Below are 14415 nucleotides of genomic sequence, written 5' to 3'. Positions count from 1 at the left end.
TGGCTATTCCTATATGTCCAAAGAGGAGGTTGTGACATCTTATACCCCATGTTTTGTCTTCCAAATGATCTAGCTCCATTGACAACCCCATATTCACTTTTGCAGGATTACAATACATTTTACACAAAGTATACCATTGTGAGATTTCATGTGAAAACATGTGATGTCTTGTACATCTTTATCCTGTTAACATATGTGTATCCTCATATATGGAGTAATGAAAATTTGATATACGTTTCTTATTGAAACATATTGTGAATCTGGGAACCCCCCCAAACTAGCTCCTCATAAACAACAAAGGTCTGTAAACAAAGGCCTTTCATGTCATCCCAAAATGTAATGTATGCAGAAGGTGCAAGCTAGAAATTTACAATTCACATAAGACGCATATCAGATCTCACATATGTAAGAGGGAGGTGGTCCTCAAGGAGAGGAGGAGGGTATAAAATAAGAGAATAGCTTTTTTAATAACCTCTCCTATCCACCTCTAGTCTTGGAGCAAGACTATTTAGAAGACAAAGAAACATCTTTCAACTGGAATAGTCCCAGAGTGTAAGGAGTTCTAGCCTGCAAACAAACAACGAACTGTGAACTTCCTACAGCATCTGATGGGGTCAGAAAGTTGCTTGCTTCAAGTCTTCCTCAGGGCTTGCCTATATTGCCACTTTACTGCACTATAACTTTCCAAAATCTAGAAGTCAGGAGGTATATAAAGGGAGAATGGCCTTTTACAGGAGGATGGAATGCACAGATTGCTGCCAGACGGACTCTCAAAGTGCTGAGAGCGAGGCCCAATGACAGGAAGCATATAATATAATCCAGGATGAGAGGAACTGCTGATGCTTCCAGCCAGAAGGGGTGATCAGAATGACCATAACCCTATCTTACTGGACATTGCACAGCACCTGAGGAAGTAGTAGTGCTGGGGAAAAATCCGTGATTACATTTTGTGTCTCCAGAAGATATGCTGTGGAGAAGATGATCTGATGGCGGAGAAGACACTTGTAGTGTTGTCTAACATGATCAAGACATGAGAACCAAAGAATTAACTCACATGTCTTTTTGCTACATTATAGGATATTGATATGCATTTTGGATTCCCAAAATGTCTAATTCCTTGTGTTGTGTGGTTGTCCAAACTGACATGGATGCATCTATGATAACCGTATTAATGGGAATGAGGAAAGAAAGGGGACTTCCACACATATGTAATATGAGTTTGTCCACCACAAGGAGTATTGTATCCTGACTGTCAGCATGCGGTCTATAGGATAACAGTTCAGCAAGTATTTGGAATTAAGCCACATCTGAAGGCAGTGGAGGTGAAGTCTCAGGAAGGGGGAATCACCTAAGCACATGATATCTAGCAGCCCAGAAGAGACAAGCAAGTCCTGGCAGGTAGAGAAGAGTTATTTGTGATATAAACTACGACGACATTCATGGTCTGAAACCTGTCTGAGGATAGGTATCCCGTGCTGTGTAGACTTTATAGTAGCCCTGATATTCAGTGATTGCATGTGGTTGAGGAAAAAGAGAAAAAGAATGAAAAAGAGAGGCTGAGTTACAGAGATTGACACAAGTTTCCTGATGGGACCTCACAGTTAGGAGCCAATATTCAAAGTCAGTAAAGGCACAATGTCTCCTGTGAGCAACTACTACTGGGGCCTTGTCTTCACTGAAAAGAAAATCACTGCTGCTGTGATTGATCTTCTGGCATTCAATTTAGTGAGTCTAGTTAAGACTCACTAAATCAAACTGATATTGCACCCCTGCCAGTGTCTGGTATTCCTCCTTTTGTGAGGCGTAAAGGAAGCCGACAGGAGCATTTGCTCCCATTGGCCTCCCACTGCAGGGATGCCGCCAAGCTCAGCTTAAGCTAAGCCAACTCATTGCGTACCTTAAGATGAGCTGCCAGGTTAAGTGTAGACCTGGCCTGGGAGTGATAGCTATCCTTAAAGAAAGTACCCTGTATTAGAAATGGTTGGCAGCCACCTTAAATCTTAGAAAACTGGTGGGACATATCAATATGGAAGAAAGCATCTTTCATATCAAGAGCCATGAACCACACATCTTTTTCTGAGGGTAGATGTATTTCTGCCAGTGTGACCATGTGAAACTTAAGTTTGCAGATCAAGCAACAGATTATAGGGGTTAAAGACTTGTTTCTAACTGTTGACTGCGTCTGAAGCAGTAAGTTGAGTAGAATTCTCTTCCTTGTTATTCAAGAGTAATCTACTCTATTGCTCCATTGTTCCCAGGCTCCATGCAGCCCCGCTAGGGCTCTTGTACATTTCAAATAGGAAGTGCTGCATGGAGCCTGAGGTCAGCAGGGGACTCCCAGGTAACCCCAAATTCCACACAGCATTTCAATCTTTGAAATGTACAAGATCCCCTACTGGGGCTCTCGTACATTTCAAAGAGGAAGTACTGCCGCTGCACTCCTGCCTCGTCTCACAGAGCTGGAGCTAGAGGAACCAGCTTTTAAGCTGGCTCCCCCCAGCACCGCCACCTCTTCCCCTCCTTGCTGCCTTTTTGTGACAGAGGCAGTGTGGGGGGGGTGGGGAGGAGAAGGGGAGCAACTCATTGATTAGTCACTTACATCCCTAGTAGAAAGGCAAGAGTTAATGTCCAAAGGACAAAGATGAGCTGGGTGTTTTTGTTGAAACATGAATTGTTTGAACCCTTGATCAACTTTTTAAAATTGCTGTTTCAGAGCTGTAGACTGGGCCATCAGCACCCATGACAGCCTACACTGAAATCGTTGATGCTGGTGTTGACTATCATCTTTACATACAGTTTAGAGAGTTTGTGCATCTGACTGCAAGTCTGTTTGTTCAAGAACTCCTCTTAAACGATGAAGAGCTAGGACCACCAAAGTTCCTATTATCCTAACTTAAAGCAAGGGTCAGAGTTTAGTTGTGCCAGGAAAACAAAGTGCCTGGAATGGGATTGTTTTCCATAACATAGAAATAGAGAGGGCTGATTGGAGGGACAGCTATACTGCAGAGTGATCACTGAAGGCAGCCACACCAGCAGGAGAGTGGCTAGCTGAGGCTCAATATTGCTGGCCAGCAGACTGGGTAACTGGCCTCCTGCCCCAAACAGTGTGTGGGGGGATTCCCCCCACCCACTGCCACAGCCCTTCTATGATCAGCCGCTAGGGTCGGACAGCCCAACCCACCTCTCACAGGAGATGCCAGGCCAAAGAATCACGTCCCAGCCTCTGACCAGCAAGAGGTCGGGGGGCAGCTGCAGGCCAAGACCAGTCCCACCTCCAAGGCCCTGCCTCAGCCTCTGGTCGGGGGGAGGGAGCCAATGCTCCCCAGAAGAGCCCCAGCCCACCCAACTCCCCAGACCAGCAGGAGGCGGGGCACGCAGCTGGAGGCCAGGACTGACCTGCGAAACCCAGTCTCTCATCTGGAGCAGCAAAAAGCTGGAGGGTGCAACACAAGCTGGCTCCAGCCCCTGAAGCCTGGTCTCTCCCCGCCAAATCAGCAAGAGGCAGGGGGTGGGGTAGCTGCAGGCTGGGACCAACTCTGGAGCCCTGCCTTCCCAACAAACTGGAGATGGGGGAGGGGGCAAGATGGGGGGGCATTGTAGTTGAGGGCTGGTCCATGGAACTCAGTCTCCCCCTCGATCAGCTGGAGGCTGGGGCCAGTCCCCCACCAGACAGGCTGGGGGAGGAGGGGTGGAATACAAGAGACTGGGGCCAGTCCATGGAGCCCAGTCCCCCATCCTGGCCAGCAGGAGGTTAGGGGGAGTGGGGCAGATGGAGACTGGGGCAAGCTTGCAGAGCCTCAGACCCTCCCTGGATTGGATGTAGTACAGTGGAGATTTTATTGCACATTTTTCATGTCAAAAGAATTTCCCCACAGGAAAGAAAATAATCTGATTAAGGTCTAGCTATACCATTCATTAATTTGTACAGCTTCATTTATTACTTGTTATTTACTGTTTTACTGCTGTCATGTTGTATTATAGCATTGTTAAGCAGTAACACACAAGTTCACATGGGCATGCTGATTAATGACATGTGTTGCATTCAGGATGATGTATGAGGCAATTATGTCAACCACCTATTATTATGCTACATACTTAAATGACCAGAAGTTAATTTATTATAATATTATTCTAAAATTTTAAACAAAATGAGCACTAATGTTTAGTAAACTTATGGTTTCATTTCCTATTGAGGAACAATTCATGTCACACAAAGCATCAGCATCACTGATGTTTTTACTAGTAATCAATGACTGAGTAAGTTAGTAAGTCCAGACTATCAACTGAACCTCCAAAACCTGGTTGAAGCACTTTGGTGGGAAATGTAGAAAATCACCCATACTACATCTATTCTCTACATTATATACAGAAAATCCATCTGTAGGAGAAAAATAGTACTGTAATGTCAATATATGTACACAAGGGCACTGAATTAAGGTTGCCTGGCCAACTGTAAATTGGGTATTCCAAAACATTTAAGTCTTTGAGTTTATAACCTAAATAATGTTCTTTTAATGTAGATTTCTGTATGGCATTTCCACGGAAAAGGCCTCTCATCCTCATTCCCATCAATGAATTTCACAGGCATGTGACAACTAATGGAGAAACTATAGTGTCTCAAAAAGGTAAAAAAAAAAAAATCTTTTAATGCACTACCGAGTCCCTATAATTCTTCTTCTTTTTAAAGCTATATACCTGAACAAAATTAAATTATTTCCAGTGTCCAATTTGAAATGTTCCAGCACTGAGAACAGTAACATTAAGATTTATGATGAAGCATTTAATAGATTTGTTATGGACTTTCATGTAAACGTGTTGACTTCAGCCACCTCTGCTAAGAGTGTTGAGTCATGAATAATTTTGGGCGAACATTAAAACAACATAAGAGATTATAATATTTACAGTTAAAGAGATCTAAAGATTAAATAAATTACTGATTTTAAACAAAAGCTTGTTATCCTTACGGTCTCAATTCCTGAGTTACTTGTACTCTGACTCTTGTAGTTTCCTTCTAGCCATCTGAGTTAGGGGGCAGCGGAAGGCCTGACACTTTTCTCAGGGTGGAATCCTATGTGGTCTGGAGGGAGAAAATCAACCTCAGGTCGCAGACTCCTGCAATCTTTATATTTAACTCAGATGGTGGGATCTCAGTTCAGTCCTATTGAAATCATTCTCTCCAGGAAAAAAGCAGGGTTTGCCAGTGACCAGGCAACTTTCATAAAATAAAGTATTATTTATTCAAACAAAATCATTGCAGTAAATATATCTTAAGAAAAATAAACAGTTTATACACAGCCTATGTTACAAAATGGTCACTCATCTACCACTTGGAGACTAGGGATGTAAAACCCTGTTTATTAGTTAACTGGTTAAACGTTAACCAGTTACACATTGACATCCATACTGGAGACCATAGCAAATACTAAATATTTCAGATCCTCTCTCAGTATCTGTTGCACTGAGTTTTCTGTATTTCAGTTTTCAGATGTCGTCCATGACCCTCTTTCCAGAAGAAAGCTGTTATTTTCGAGCCCTTTGTCTGCCAAAACCTTTGTACCAAGTGTCAAACCCATATGTATGCTACATCCCAAGGGGGCAAAACTTCAAAGAGACTTGTTACCTACATTTTTTTATGTATTGGGGATTAGTTCCTGCAGGAAGTATCTGTTATCTGACCTATTCGGCAGAAATGCAATCACTAACAAGCCCACAGATACACATATAACATTAATACAATAGTCTTTGCATATTTAGTCCATGATAACCATCCATCACACTTGCCTATAGCCTACTCATCCACATCTCCCACTTCAGTGAGAATAGTCAGAGAGAGGTAGCCGTGTTAGTCTGATCTTGGTAAAACAAAAAAGCAGTCATCTAGCAATTTACAAACTAACAAAATAGTTTATTAGGTGACGAGCTTTCGTGGGGCAGACCCACTTCAGTGAGAATGTTGCTCTCACATCAATTCAATTAAAAAAGTAAGTGAAAACAGTTTAAAGATTTGGGTCAGTAACACTTAAAGGAACAAAATAATCCCTGATCTATTCCATTCACTTCGCTGGCATTACTGCATGAATAACGCTTTAGAGGGTAGCCTAGTTAGTATGTACAGGATAAACTTAAACAACAAATGGTCTGGTAACTCTTTATAGACTAACGAAACATGTAGACGGTATCATGAGCTTTCGTGGGCACAGCCCATTTCTTCGGATGACCAGTCTTCTGAACTCCAGTCATCTGAAGAAGTGGGTTGTGCCCACGAAAGCTCATGATACCAGCTACATGTTTCATTAGTCTATAAAACGCTACCAGACCATTTGTTGTTGTTTAAGTTTATGCATGTATAAAGTTGGTCCGGTGGGTAAAAATGTTGAGCTTAAAATGTTCTTAAGTGGATTATTCCTAATCAAACTTTACTTTTGGCATGGCTCCTAGTTGATGCTGTGCTGTCGCTCTTGACATAGAATATTAATGAGATTATGATAATCGTGGGAGAAGTGCAACTGACAGTTGACAAAACAGAGAAACTGACTCTACCCAAATATTGTCAACACATAAAAAACAGAAATGGGAAAAAGTTTACTGAGATTTGTTTATAATCTTCATTATCTGAAGTAATTTTCAGATGGAAATATATGTTTAAAATATTCAATGAACATAAAGAAAACAGCACCCAATAAAGAAGATATTTTTATTTAATGAGTTATTAAATGATACCAGATTATGGGTAAGGGTGCTGGAACAATTTTCAGAGTGAAGGGTGCTGAGAACCACTGAACCAAAATGTAAACCCTGTATGTAATGGAAACAACTTTAAGCCAGAGGTTTTGCAGCACCCTCAATACACTATGTTCCAGCACCTCTGATTACAGACTAGATTTTTTTTTTTAGTTTTAGGAACCTAAAACAGCAGCAGGATGCCTAGAGCAGTGGCTCTCAATCATGGGTATGTGTACCTGGGGGTATACAGAGGTTTTCCAAGGGTTTGTCAGTTCATCTAGAAGTTTGCCTAGTTTAACAACAGATTACATAAAACACACTGGTGACGTAAGTACAAGCTAAAATTTCATACAGACAATGACTTCTTTATATAGCTCTACATACATTACACTACAATATTTATATGTCAATTGATTTATTTTAAAATTGTGTGATAAAAATGACAAAGTAAGCCATTTTTCAGTAATAGTGTGCTATGTCACTTTTGTATTTCATATCTGATTTTGTAAGTAGGTATTTTTAAGTGAGATGAATCTTGTGCTATGGAAGACAAATCAGATTCCTGAACAGGCTACAATAGTCTGGAAAGTTTGAAAACCATTGGTCTACTAGGATTTTCAGACACCTAAGCAACTAATTTCCATTGATTTCATAGAAGTTTGGCACCTGGGCATTTTTGAAAATCTAGGTTTCTATCTGCTGCTTTAGGTACAAAATTACCTTTAAAAATCTGGCCCTCTATTCTTGGTTATAAGGTAAAAATATGATTAATAGTTTGTATTGTTTCATCTACATCACATTTTAACTGACATATACAAGAAAATAAGACATTGATGCACATCTTCAGTCCACATATCTGTTTGTACACAAGGCTCATAAAGCATATTTTCTAGTCTGGAGATCATAAAAAAACCTCAAATTGTTTTATGTAAAAATAACAATCCTTAACAAATGTTTCTACAATATGTTATAAGTACTCAAAATTATGACAAAGTTTGTGTATTCAATAGTTATATAGCTGTATTTTTTGCATTTCAGAACAGTATTCTATTTAATGCAAAAGAATAACGGAGATGGCATTGTTTGCAGCAAGATTTTGATAGGGCTATTACAGTCTAGATAATGCAAATGCTGCACTTACTCTATTATAAGATTCAGACATATTTCTTACCCATTCGTAAGACACAATCCAGCAACCCCGGGCAATTCCCAGTATTACATTCAAGGTGCGGCGAGGACTCCCTGTAACCACATGAGTAGTCGTTTCACATACATCATCCGAAAACAAGAAGCCTCCCAGTTTATTCACCACCTGAATCATTGCACACTGTTTCCTGCCAATGCATGGGGGAGAATGGAGGAGAGAATCCACAAATCAGAAGAACTCTATATTAAAGGTTTACTTTATATAGAATATTAGGATATATGCATAAATGTAAAATTTCAGGCAAAACTTTTCTTAACAGATTTCATTGGGAAAGTAAGTTGTTAAGCATCCCTCAACATCAGGCCACATTTAGCCTAAATACCAGAGTCTCAAACTCAAATGCCCAGTTTTAAAGTTTTGCCCCTATTATCCAGACATCTTGATACCATCATAAACATTACTGTATGTTGATTCAATCACAAGAGCACGAACCTCACTAGTTCTATAAGTTAATGCCACCAGATATAATTTCCATGTAAAATAATCTGTAATTAGAGTTTGAAGTGTATTATCTATGAATATGCACACTGAAGTACACAAATATCTTGTGACCATCGAGATCCTGATATCCCTTAAGGAAAGTTGATATACGAGAACAATTTACGGCTGCTGTACTGTATCAAAAAGCTTGATTCCAATGTCTTTTCTGTCCACACATCTGACTTCTGGAGCTTTAGAAGAAACTCAGAAATACATCTACTCAAGATCAAAAATAAGTAAGAAAGATTAAAACAGATGTACAAATCTGAGGCAAATCAGGCAGAGCTCATAAGTCAATCAATGCCATCTTGCAAGTACATTCAGGACGCTTCCTGTAGCTTGTGCATTTTTTCACTTTAATCACATTTCTCTCTGTAGTAAGTAACTCTATAAAAAAAGCTCCCAATAAATGGTTAAAAGAGAAAGTGATCAGAACTCTAAGAATATCCAAAAATGATTCTTCCTAGTGACAACAGCACCTTTTAAAATGAGATTTAAATAAAACAAACAGCTTAGAAAACTGACTTTCCACTAAAGGCGAGGCCAAATGCAGGACTCTTTTTTAACTTATTTAAAAGCATGAATATAGACTTCAAAGCCTAACTTTAGGCCTTCATTTGTGATCACCATACCCTTAGTATGATGTTTATATTTCCTTTATTCTATTTTAGTGACAGAAATTGTGTGAGATGGTCATGGCAACTTTACAACAAGGATGCTGACTCTACCTGGACTATATCCGCAGAGGATAGGTTTTACATATTCTGCTCAAAGTGTATCTTAGCTTTTTTTGGTGTCTACATGAGATGTATTGTGGAATGAGAAGTCCTAAAATACTAATCTGAAATAGCTCTAAGATCACGATTTACAACAAACTCACCAATTTATATTTCAATAAACTACAAACCTACTAGATACAGATTTATGGATTTGCAATTCCATGAAGCATAACATGGCTATGAGCCAGTAAAGTCAGGCTATGCTCTTATAAGAGGAAAACAATGTCACAGCACCTACTCTGACACGACTACCGTATTTTCCGGCGTATAAGACGATTTTTATACTAAAAAACATCCCCCAAAAATCGGGGGTCATCTTATACGCCGGGTATAAACATACTGTAGCTTCGGCTACATACAGAACTTCCCTATTATTACCTTTTAGGCCGCTGGATGTGCCCGAATACAGTACTGTAGCTTTGGCTACATACAGAACGTCCCTGTGCTGATACTGTATGTACCGCGCTGAGCCAATCACGGCAAGCGGTGTCATCTATTAATGCATACAAAGCCTGCTCGGATTGGCTGAGTCAGAGAGGCGGGCTATTACAACCTTTGCCAATCCGAGCAGGCTTTGTATGCATTAATAGAATACACCGCTTGCCGGGATTGGCTCAGCATGATACATACAGTATCAGCACAGGGACGTTCTGTATGTAGCCGAAGCTACAGTACTGTATTACCGCACATCCAGCGGCCTAAAAGATTAGGGATGTTCTGTAAGTGGGTGTACAACAAATGGCTGGTAGAAAAGACCCCATCATGGCTCCAGCAAGGAGGAGGAAATCTGAAGCCAGTTTCAAGCTGAAAGTTGTAAACTTTGCCAAGGAACATAATAACTGTGCTGCTGCAAGTCAATATGGAGTAACAGAAAAGATGGTCCGAGACTGGAAAGCAAATGAAGATGCATTAAAGAGTATGTCAAGTAGTAAGTGTGCATTAAGAAGAGGCACCCCACATTAGTCAGAACTTGAAAAGCACGTAGCAGACATAGTGCATGAGCATCGTCAAAATGGTTATGTAGTGACACGAAACAAAATACGTATGTTTGCACTTCAGTGGGCCAAATCTAACCCAGATCACAGCAAAGGATTTAAGGCCACTGTATCCTGGTGTACTAGGTTCTTGGAAAGGCATAATCTGGTACTGAGGCAAAAGACCAAAATTGCACAAAAATTACCTGCAGATCTCGACGGCAAAGTAAGTCTTTTCCATTGATATGTATTACAACAGCACAAGAAACATGGCTATGCGTTAAGTCAGATCGGAAATATGGATGAAACTCCTATGAATTTCGATATGGTTGGAAATAAAACTGTTAATCCAAAAGGTGCAAAAACAGTGTTAATTAAAACAACAGGACATGAGAAGTCCAGTTCTACAGTGGTACTAGCATGTACAGCTGATGGTGCCAAACTAAGACCAATGATTATTTTTAAAAGAAAAACAATGCCGAAAATCAAGTTCCCTGTTGGAGTTTATGTACATGTGAATGAAAGGCTGGCTGGATGAAGAAGGGGTAAAGCTATGGCTTGATAATGTATGGAGTAGGCGACCAGGTGGACTTCGTCAAGAACGTAGCCTACTGGTGTGGGATATGTTCAGGGCTCATTTAACTACCAGCACAAAGAAAAGGCTGGCAAAAATAAACACAGATGCGGCAGTTATTCCTGCAGGATTGACATCATTGGTACAGCCACTGGATGTGTGCCTAAACAAGTCATTTAAAGATCGCATTCAAGAACAGTGGAATGAGTGGATGGTTAGCGGCGAAAAGTCATTCACAAAAGGAGGAAACATGCGTGCGCCACAATTGGATGTTTTGTGTAACTTTGTCATAAAAGCCTGGAATGATATTGATGCAGAAACAATAATCAAGTCTTTCAAGAAGTGTGGCATATCAAATTCTTTGGATGGTATGGAGGACGACTTCTTGTGGCAAGATGAAGGGGAAGCCGAAGCTGAAGCCACACCATCTGATTCGGAATTAGATCCATATGACTGTCTTACAAATGTACCACAAGATGTCATTGATGAACTTATGATGTCAGAGGATGAACATGATGAGGATTTTGAAGGATTTTAAGTACCGGTAAGTCAAAACCATTTTAATTAAAATTATTTAAATCAAATCTGATGTTATTAAATGGTGTTGCCTCGGAAGGGGGGGGGTAGTCTTATACGGCGAGTATAGGCCAAAACCTATGTTTTAACTGGAAAATTAGGGGGTCGTCTTATAAGCCCAGTCGCCTTATACGCCAGAAAATACGGTATGTTTATATAAATTCCATTGACCCATTTCTCTAGCCCTGACACCAGCTCTGGCAGAAGATGCTCTTGACAGGTGGCTTCTCTGTCTAGAGCAGTGTTTCTCAAACTTAGGATTCACTGTGCCCATGATTAACGTCTTGTCCTTCCCCCTTTTCTCCTTCCCTCAATTCCTCCTTCTCCCACCCAGGACCTTCACCAAGCTGTGGAACAGTAGCCTGCAGGAGGCACTGAGAGGAGGGAGAAAAGTGGGAATGAGATACACTCAGGGGAGGGGGCAGAGCAAGACAGGGAAGCAGAGGGAGAGGTGTGGAGAGGGATCAGGAAAAGCTGGGGCTTTGGGGTAAGAGTGGAGTGGGGACAGATGTTTGTGGGGAACAGGGTTGAGTGGGAGGGATCTGCAAAAATTTAACATAAAATGGAGGTTCTTAGGTTGCTAAAGTTTGAGAATCACTTGTCTCAAGGGATGCATTTCCTCCTCCTTCCAAAGGTTATTTGCCCCACACATAGACCAGGGAAGGCAACTTATAATGTGCTCTCTCAATGCAGTGAGGTCAAAGCACAGACCTTAAATTAGCTAGCAGAGTTTTGAGGGACAATGTTAATTACCGTTAGCCATATAATATACGCATCTTAACATAAACCAAGTGAAGTAACACGCAAATATTAAGTGGATTTAATTATGTAAGTAAAAGGAGGAAACATTAAATGTAATCTTTTTGCATGTGACAAAGGAATGATTCTGCAATACAGCCATGAAACATAGGTTCTTTTCGTGCCTCTGCCAAGACTTTTTCCTTTGTTTTTGGACAAATCACTACCTCCCTGTGTTTCATTTTGTATCTAACTTGGTGATCATATTTACCTACCTTACAGAGATGTTGTGTTGTGCAGTTAAATGTAAGGCTTGTGAAGCGAAGGGGTGTTAGTGTTGAGTTTCATAAAGCATAAAAAAATATAAATATAGGTTTAAGTTGTTCTACTTGCTGAACTATTATTGTATAATGAAAGGAAGAAAATTTGACAAAAACATGTCTAAAGCATTTCTTTAAAGATAGCTACTAACCAAGTGTATTTTTAAGTATTCATCTTTATATAACCATCATGATTTGTCAAATGTTTTCAAATCTGAAAGACATGTGGGTGGCACATATAACTTTTTTTAAAGGAATTTTTTAATAAAATATGGAACTGTGTTTGTGTTGGATGATCTTTATTTTGTAAGAGTTTAAGGAGAGTAAAAAGAATATGCCAGAAAAATATTAACTCTTCCACAAATATGCAATGGTAGCTAGCTTTTAATCTCTGTAACCAACTGTCCAAAAAAGCCTAAAAGAAATACTTCTTTAACAGCTATTTATGTAAACTGATATTTCAGATTGTTATGACATTCTTTACAAAACAATTCAATGTATATGGATAAAGCAAAGACTCAAGCAAAAGGTCCAAGCCATTTACTGAATAGTCCTCCATTCCTTCCTCAAAACTCAAATTGAAACTTTGACATTTTTTTTTTTTACCTTTAATTGCTGGATAGCATACCCATAACATCCAGTGGTTCTCAACCTTTTCAGACTACTGCATCCCATTCATGAATCTGATTTGCCTTGTGTACCCCAAGTTTCACCTCATCTAAAAATTACTTGCTTACAGAATCAGACAAAAATAGGAAAGTATCACTGCATATTATTACTGAAAAATGGCTTATTTTCTCATTTTTACCATATAATTCTAAAATAAATCATTTGGAACACTGTACTTAATTTCAGTATACAGCAAGGATGGGAGGGAGTTCTGACCTGAGGCTAGGAGTTCGGGGTATGGACTCTGGCCAGACAGCGCTTATCTCAGGTGGCTTCCAGTCAACAGTACAGTGGGACTAAGGCAGGCTCCCTGCCTGTCCTGGCTCCATGCCACTCCTCGAAACAGCTGTCATGTCCAGACTCTAGGTGGAAGGGCCAGACCAGGCAGGTTGTGCATGGTGCACTCTGCCCATACCTGCAGTTGCTGCCCTTGCAGCTCCCTCTGGGTACAGTTCCAGAGCAAGCATCCAGAGCTTCCCTTATTTCCCCTGTGCTTCGGGGCCACAGGAACATGACAGTGCTTCCAGCCCATAGTGCAGATTTGCTGTCAGCTGGATGAAATTAAACAGTAGGCCGGATGCAGTCTGTGGGCCAAGAGCTCCCCTTCCCTGGTGTATAGTCTATTATATATAGCACTATTAAAAAGTGTGTGTGTTTGAAATTTTAGTTTGCATTTATTTCACAAGTACTTTTTATATAGCCTGTTGTATATCCAGATAAATATGAACTGATGTAACCCCTGGAAGACCTCTGTATACCCAAAGGATGTGTGCGCCCCAGGTTGTGATCCCCTGCTCTAGTCTACAGAAAACTACCACGTATTTAAGCATATGCATACCAGTCAACCAAGGAAAATATATTTCATAGATAACCCACAAATAGATTTAATTCAATATGTGAAAGCCAAAGCTTTCAAAATTTACACGGAATAGAAAGTCACAAAAATATCTCATACTTACTCAGAGGACATGCTTGTCATGACTAATGTTCTTGTTGGCTAGAGATTTAAAAAAGGAAGAACAAGAAAACAAAGTCAAAAATATGAAAAACTCTTTTCCCACAGAAACTAAATTCTAAGAGATTCCACTAAAGACACAAAGCAAATCAAGATTAAGACACTAGTATGCAGGCCTGCTGCATTTTGAAGGAAATAAGAGCTCAGAACAGATTACAGATCACATGATACCAGGGACATTGATGTTCAGACATATCACAAGAATTGCACTCAGGCATCAGGAAATGGAACTGCTATTGCCTGCTGTCAGCCCTTTCTCTGAAGCATAAGCAAATTGCTCGAGTTCCCCCATCCAACTATGTTAATCACTTATACGGACAAAAATATGTATTGGGGGAAATGTAGAATCTATTACAAAAG

At 40.2% G+C, this 14415-nt stretch overlaps 1 protein-coding gene across 5 annotated transcripts in view; it reads right to left on the bottom strand.

The window, feature by feature from the left end:
• Positions 1-14415, bottom strand: part of MCPH1 (microcephalin 1) — a 229070-nt gene that overhangs the window by 159710 nt on the left and 54945 nt on the right. For 4 of the 5 annotated variants that reach the window (XR_012902550.2, XM_075923600.2, XM_075923599.2 and 1 more), the window contains 2 exons: positions 14000-14037; positions 7895-8057 (listed from right to left, as the gene is read on the bottom strand). Coding sequence is in view for 4 of the 5 variants with exons in the window: in XM_075923600.2 (XP_075779715.2) it covers positions 7895-8057; positions 14000-14037 (201 nt within the window). In the remaining variant the exon portion in view is untranslated. The remainder of the gene's footprint in view (positions 1-7894; positions 8058-13999; positions 14038-14415) is intronic. The other variant, XM_075923602.2, reaches the window with a different exon arrangement.

Source organism: Pelodiscus sinensis, chromosome 3, assembly GCF_052426305.1.
Source record: "Pelodiscus sinensis isolate ZL-2025 chromosome 3, ASM5242630v1, whole genome shotgun sequence".
NCBI classification, from domain to species: Eukaryota; Metazoa; Chordata; order Testudines; family Trionychidae; genus Pelodiscus; species Pelodiscus sinensis.
This window is presented reverse-complemented; position numbering and strand designations above follow the sequence as displayed.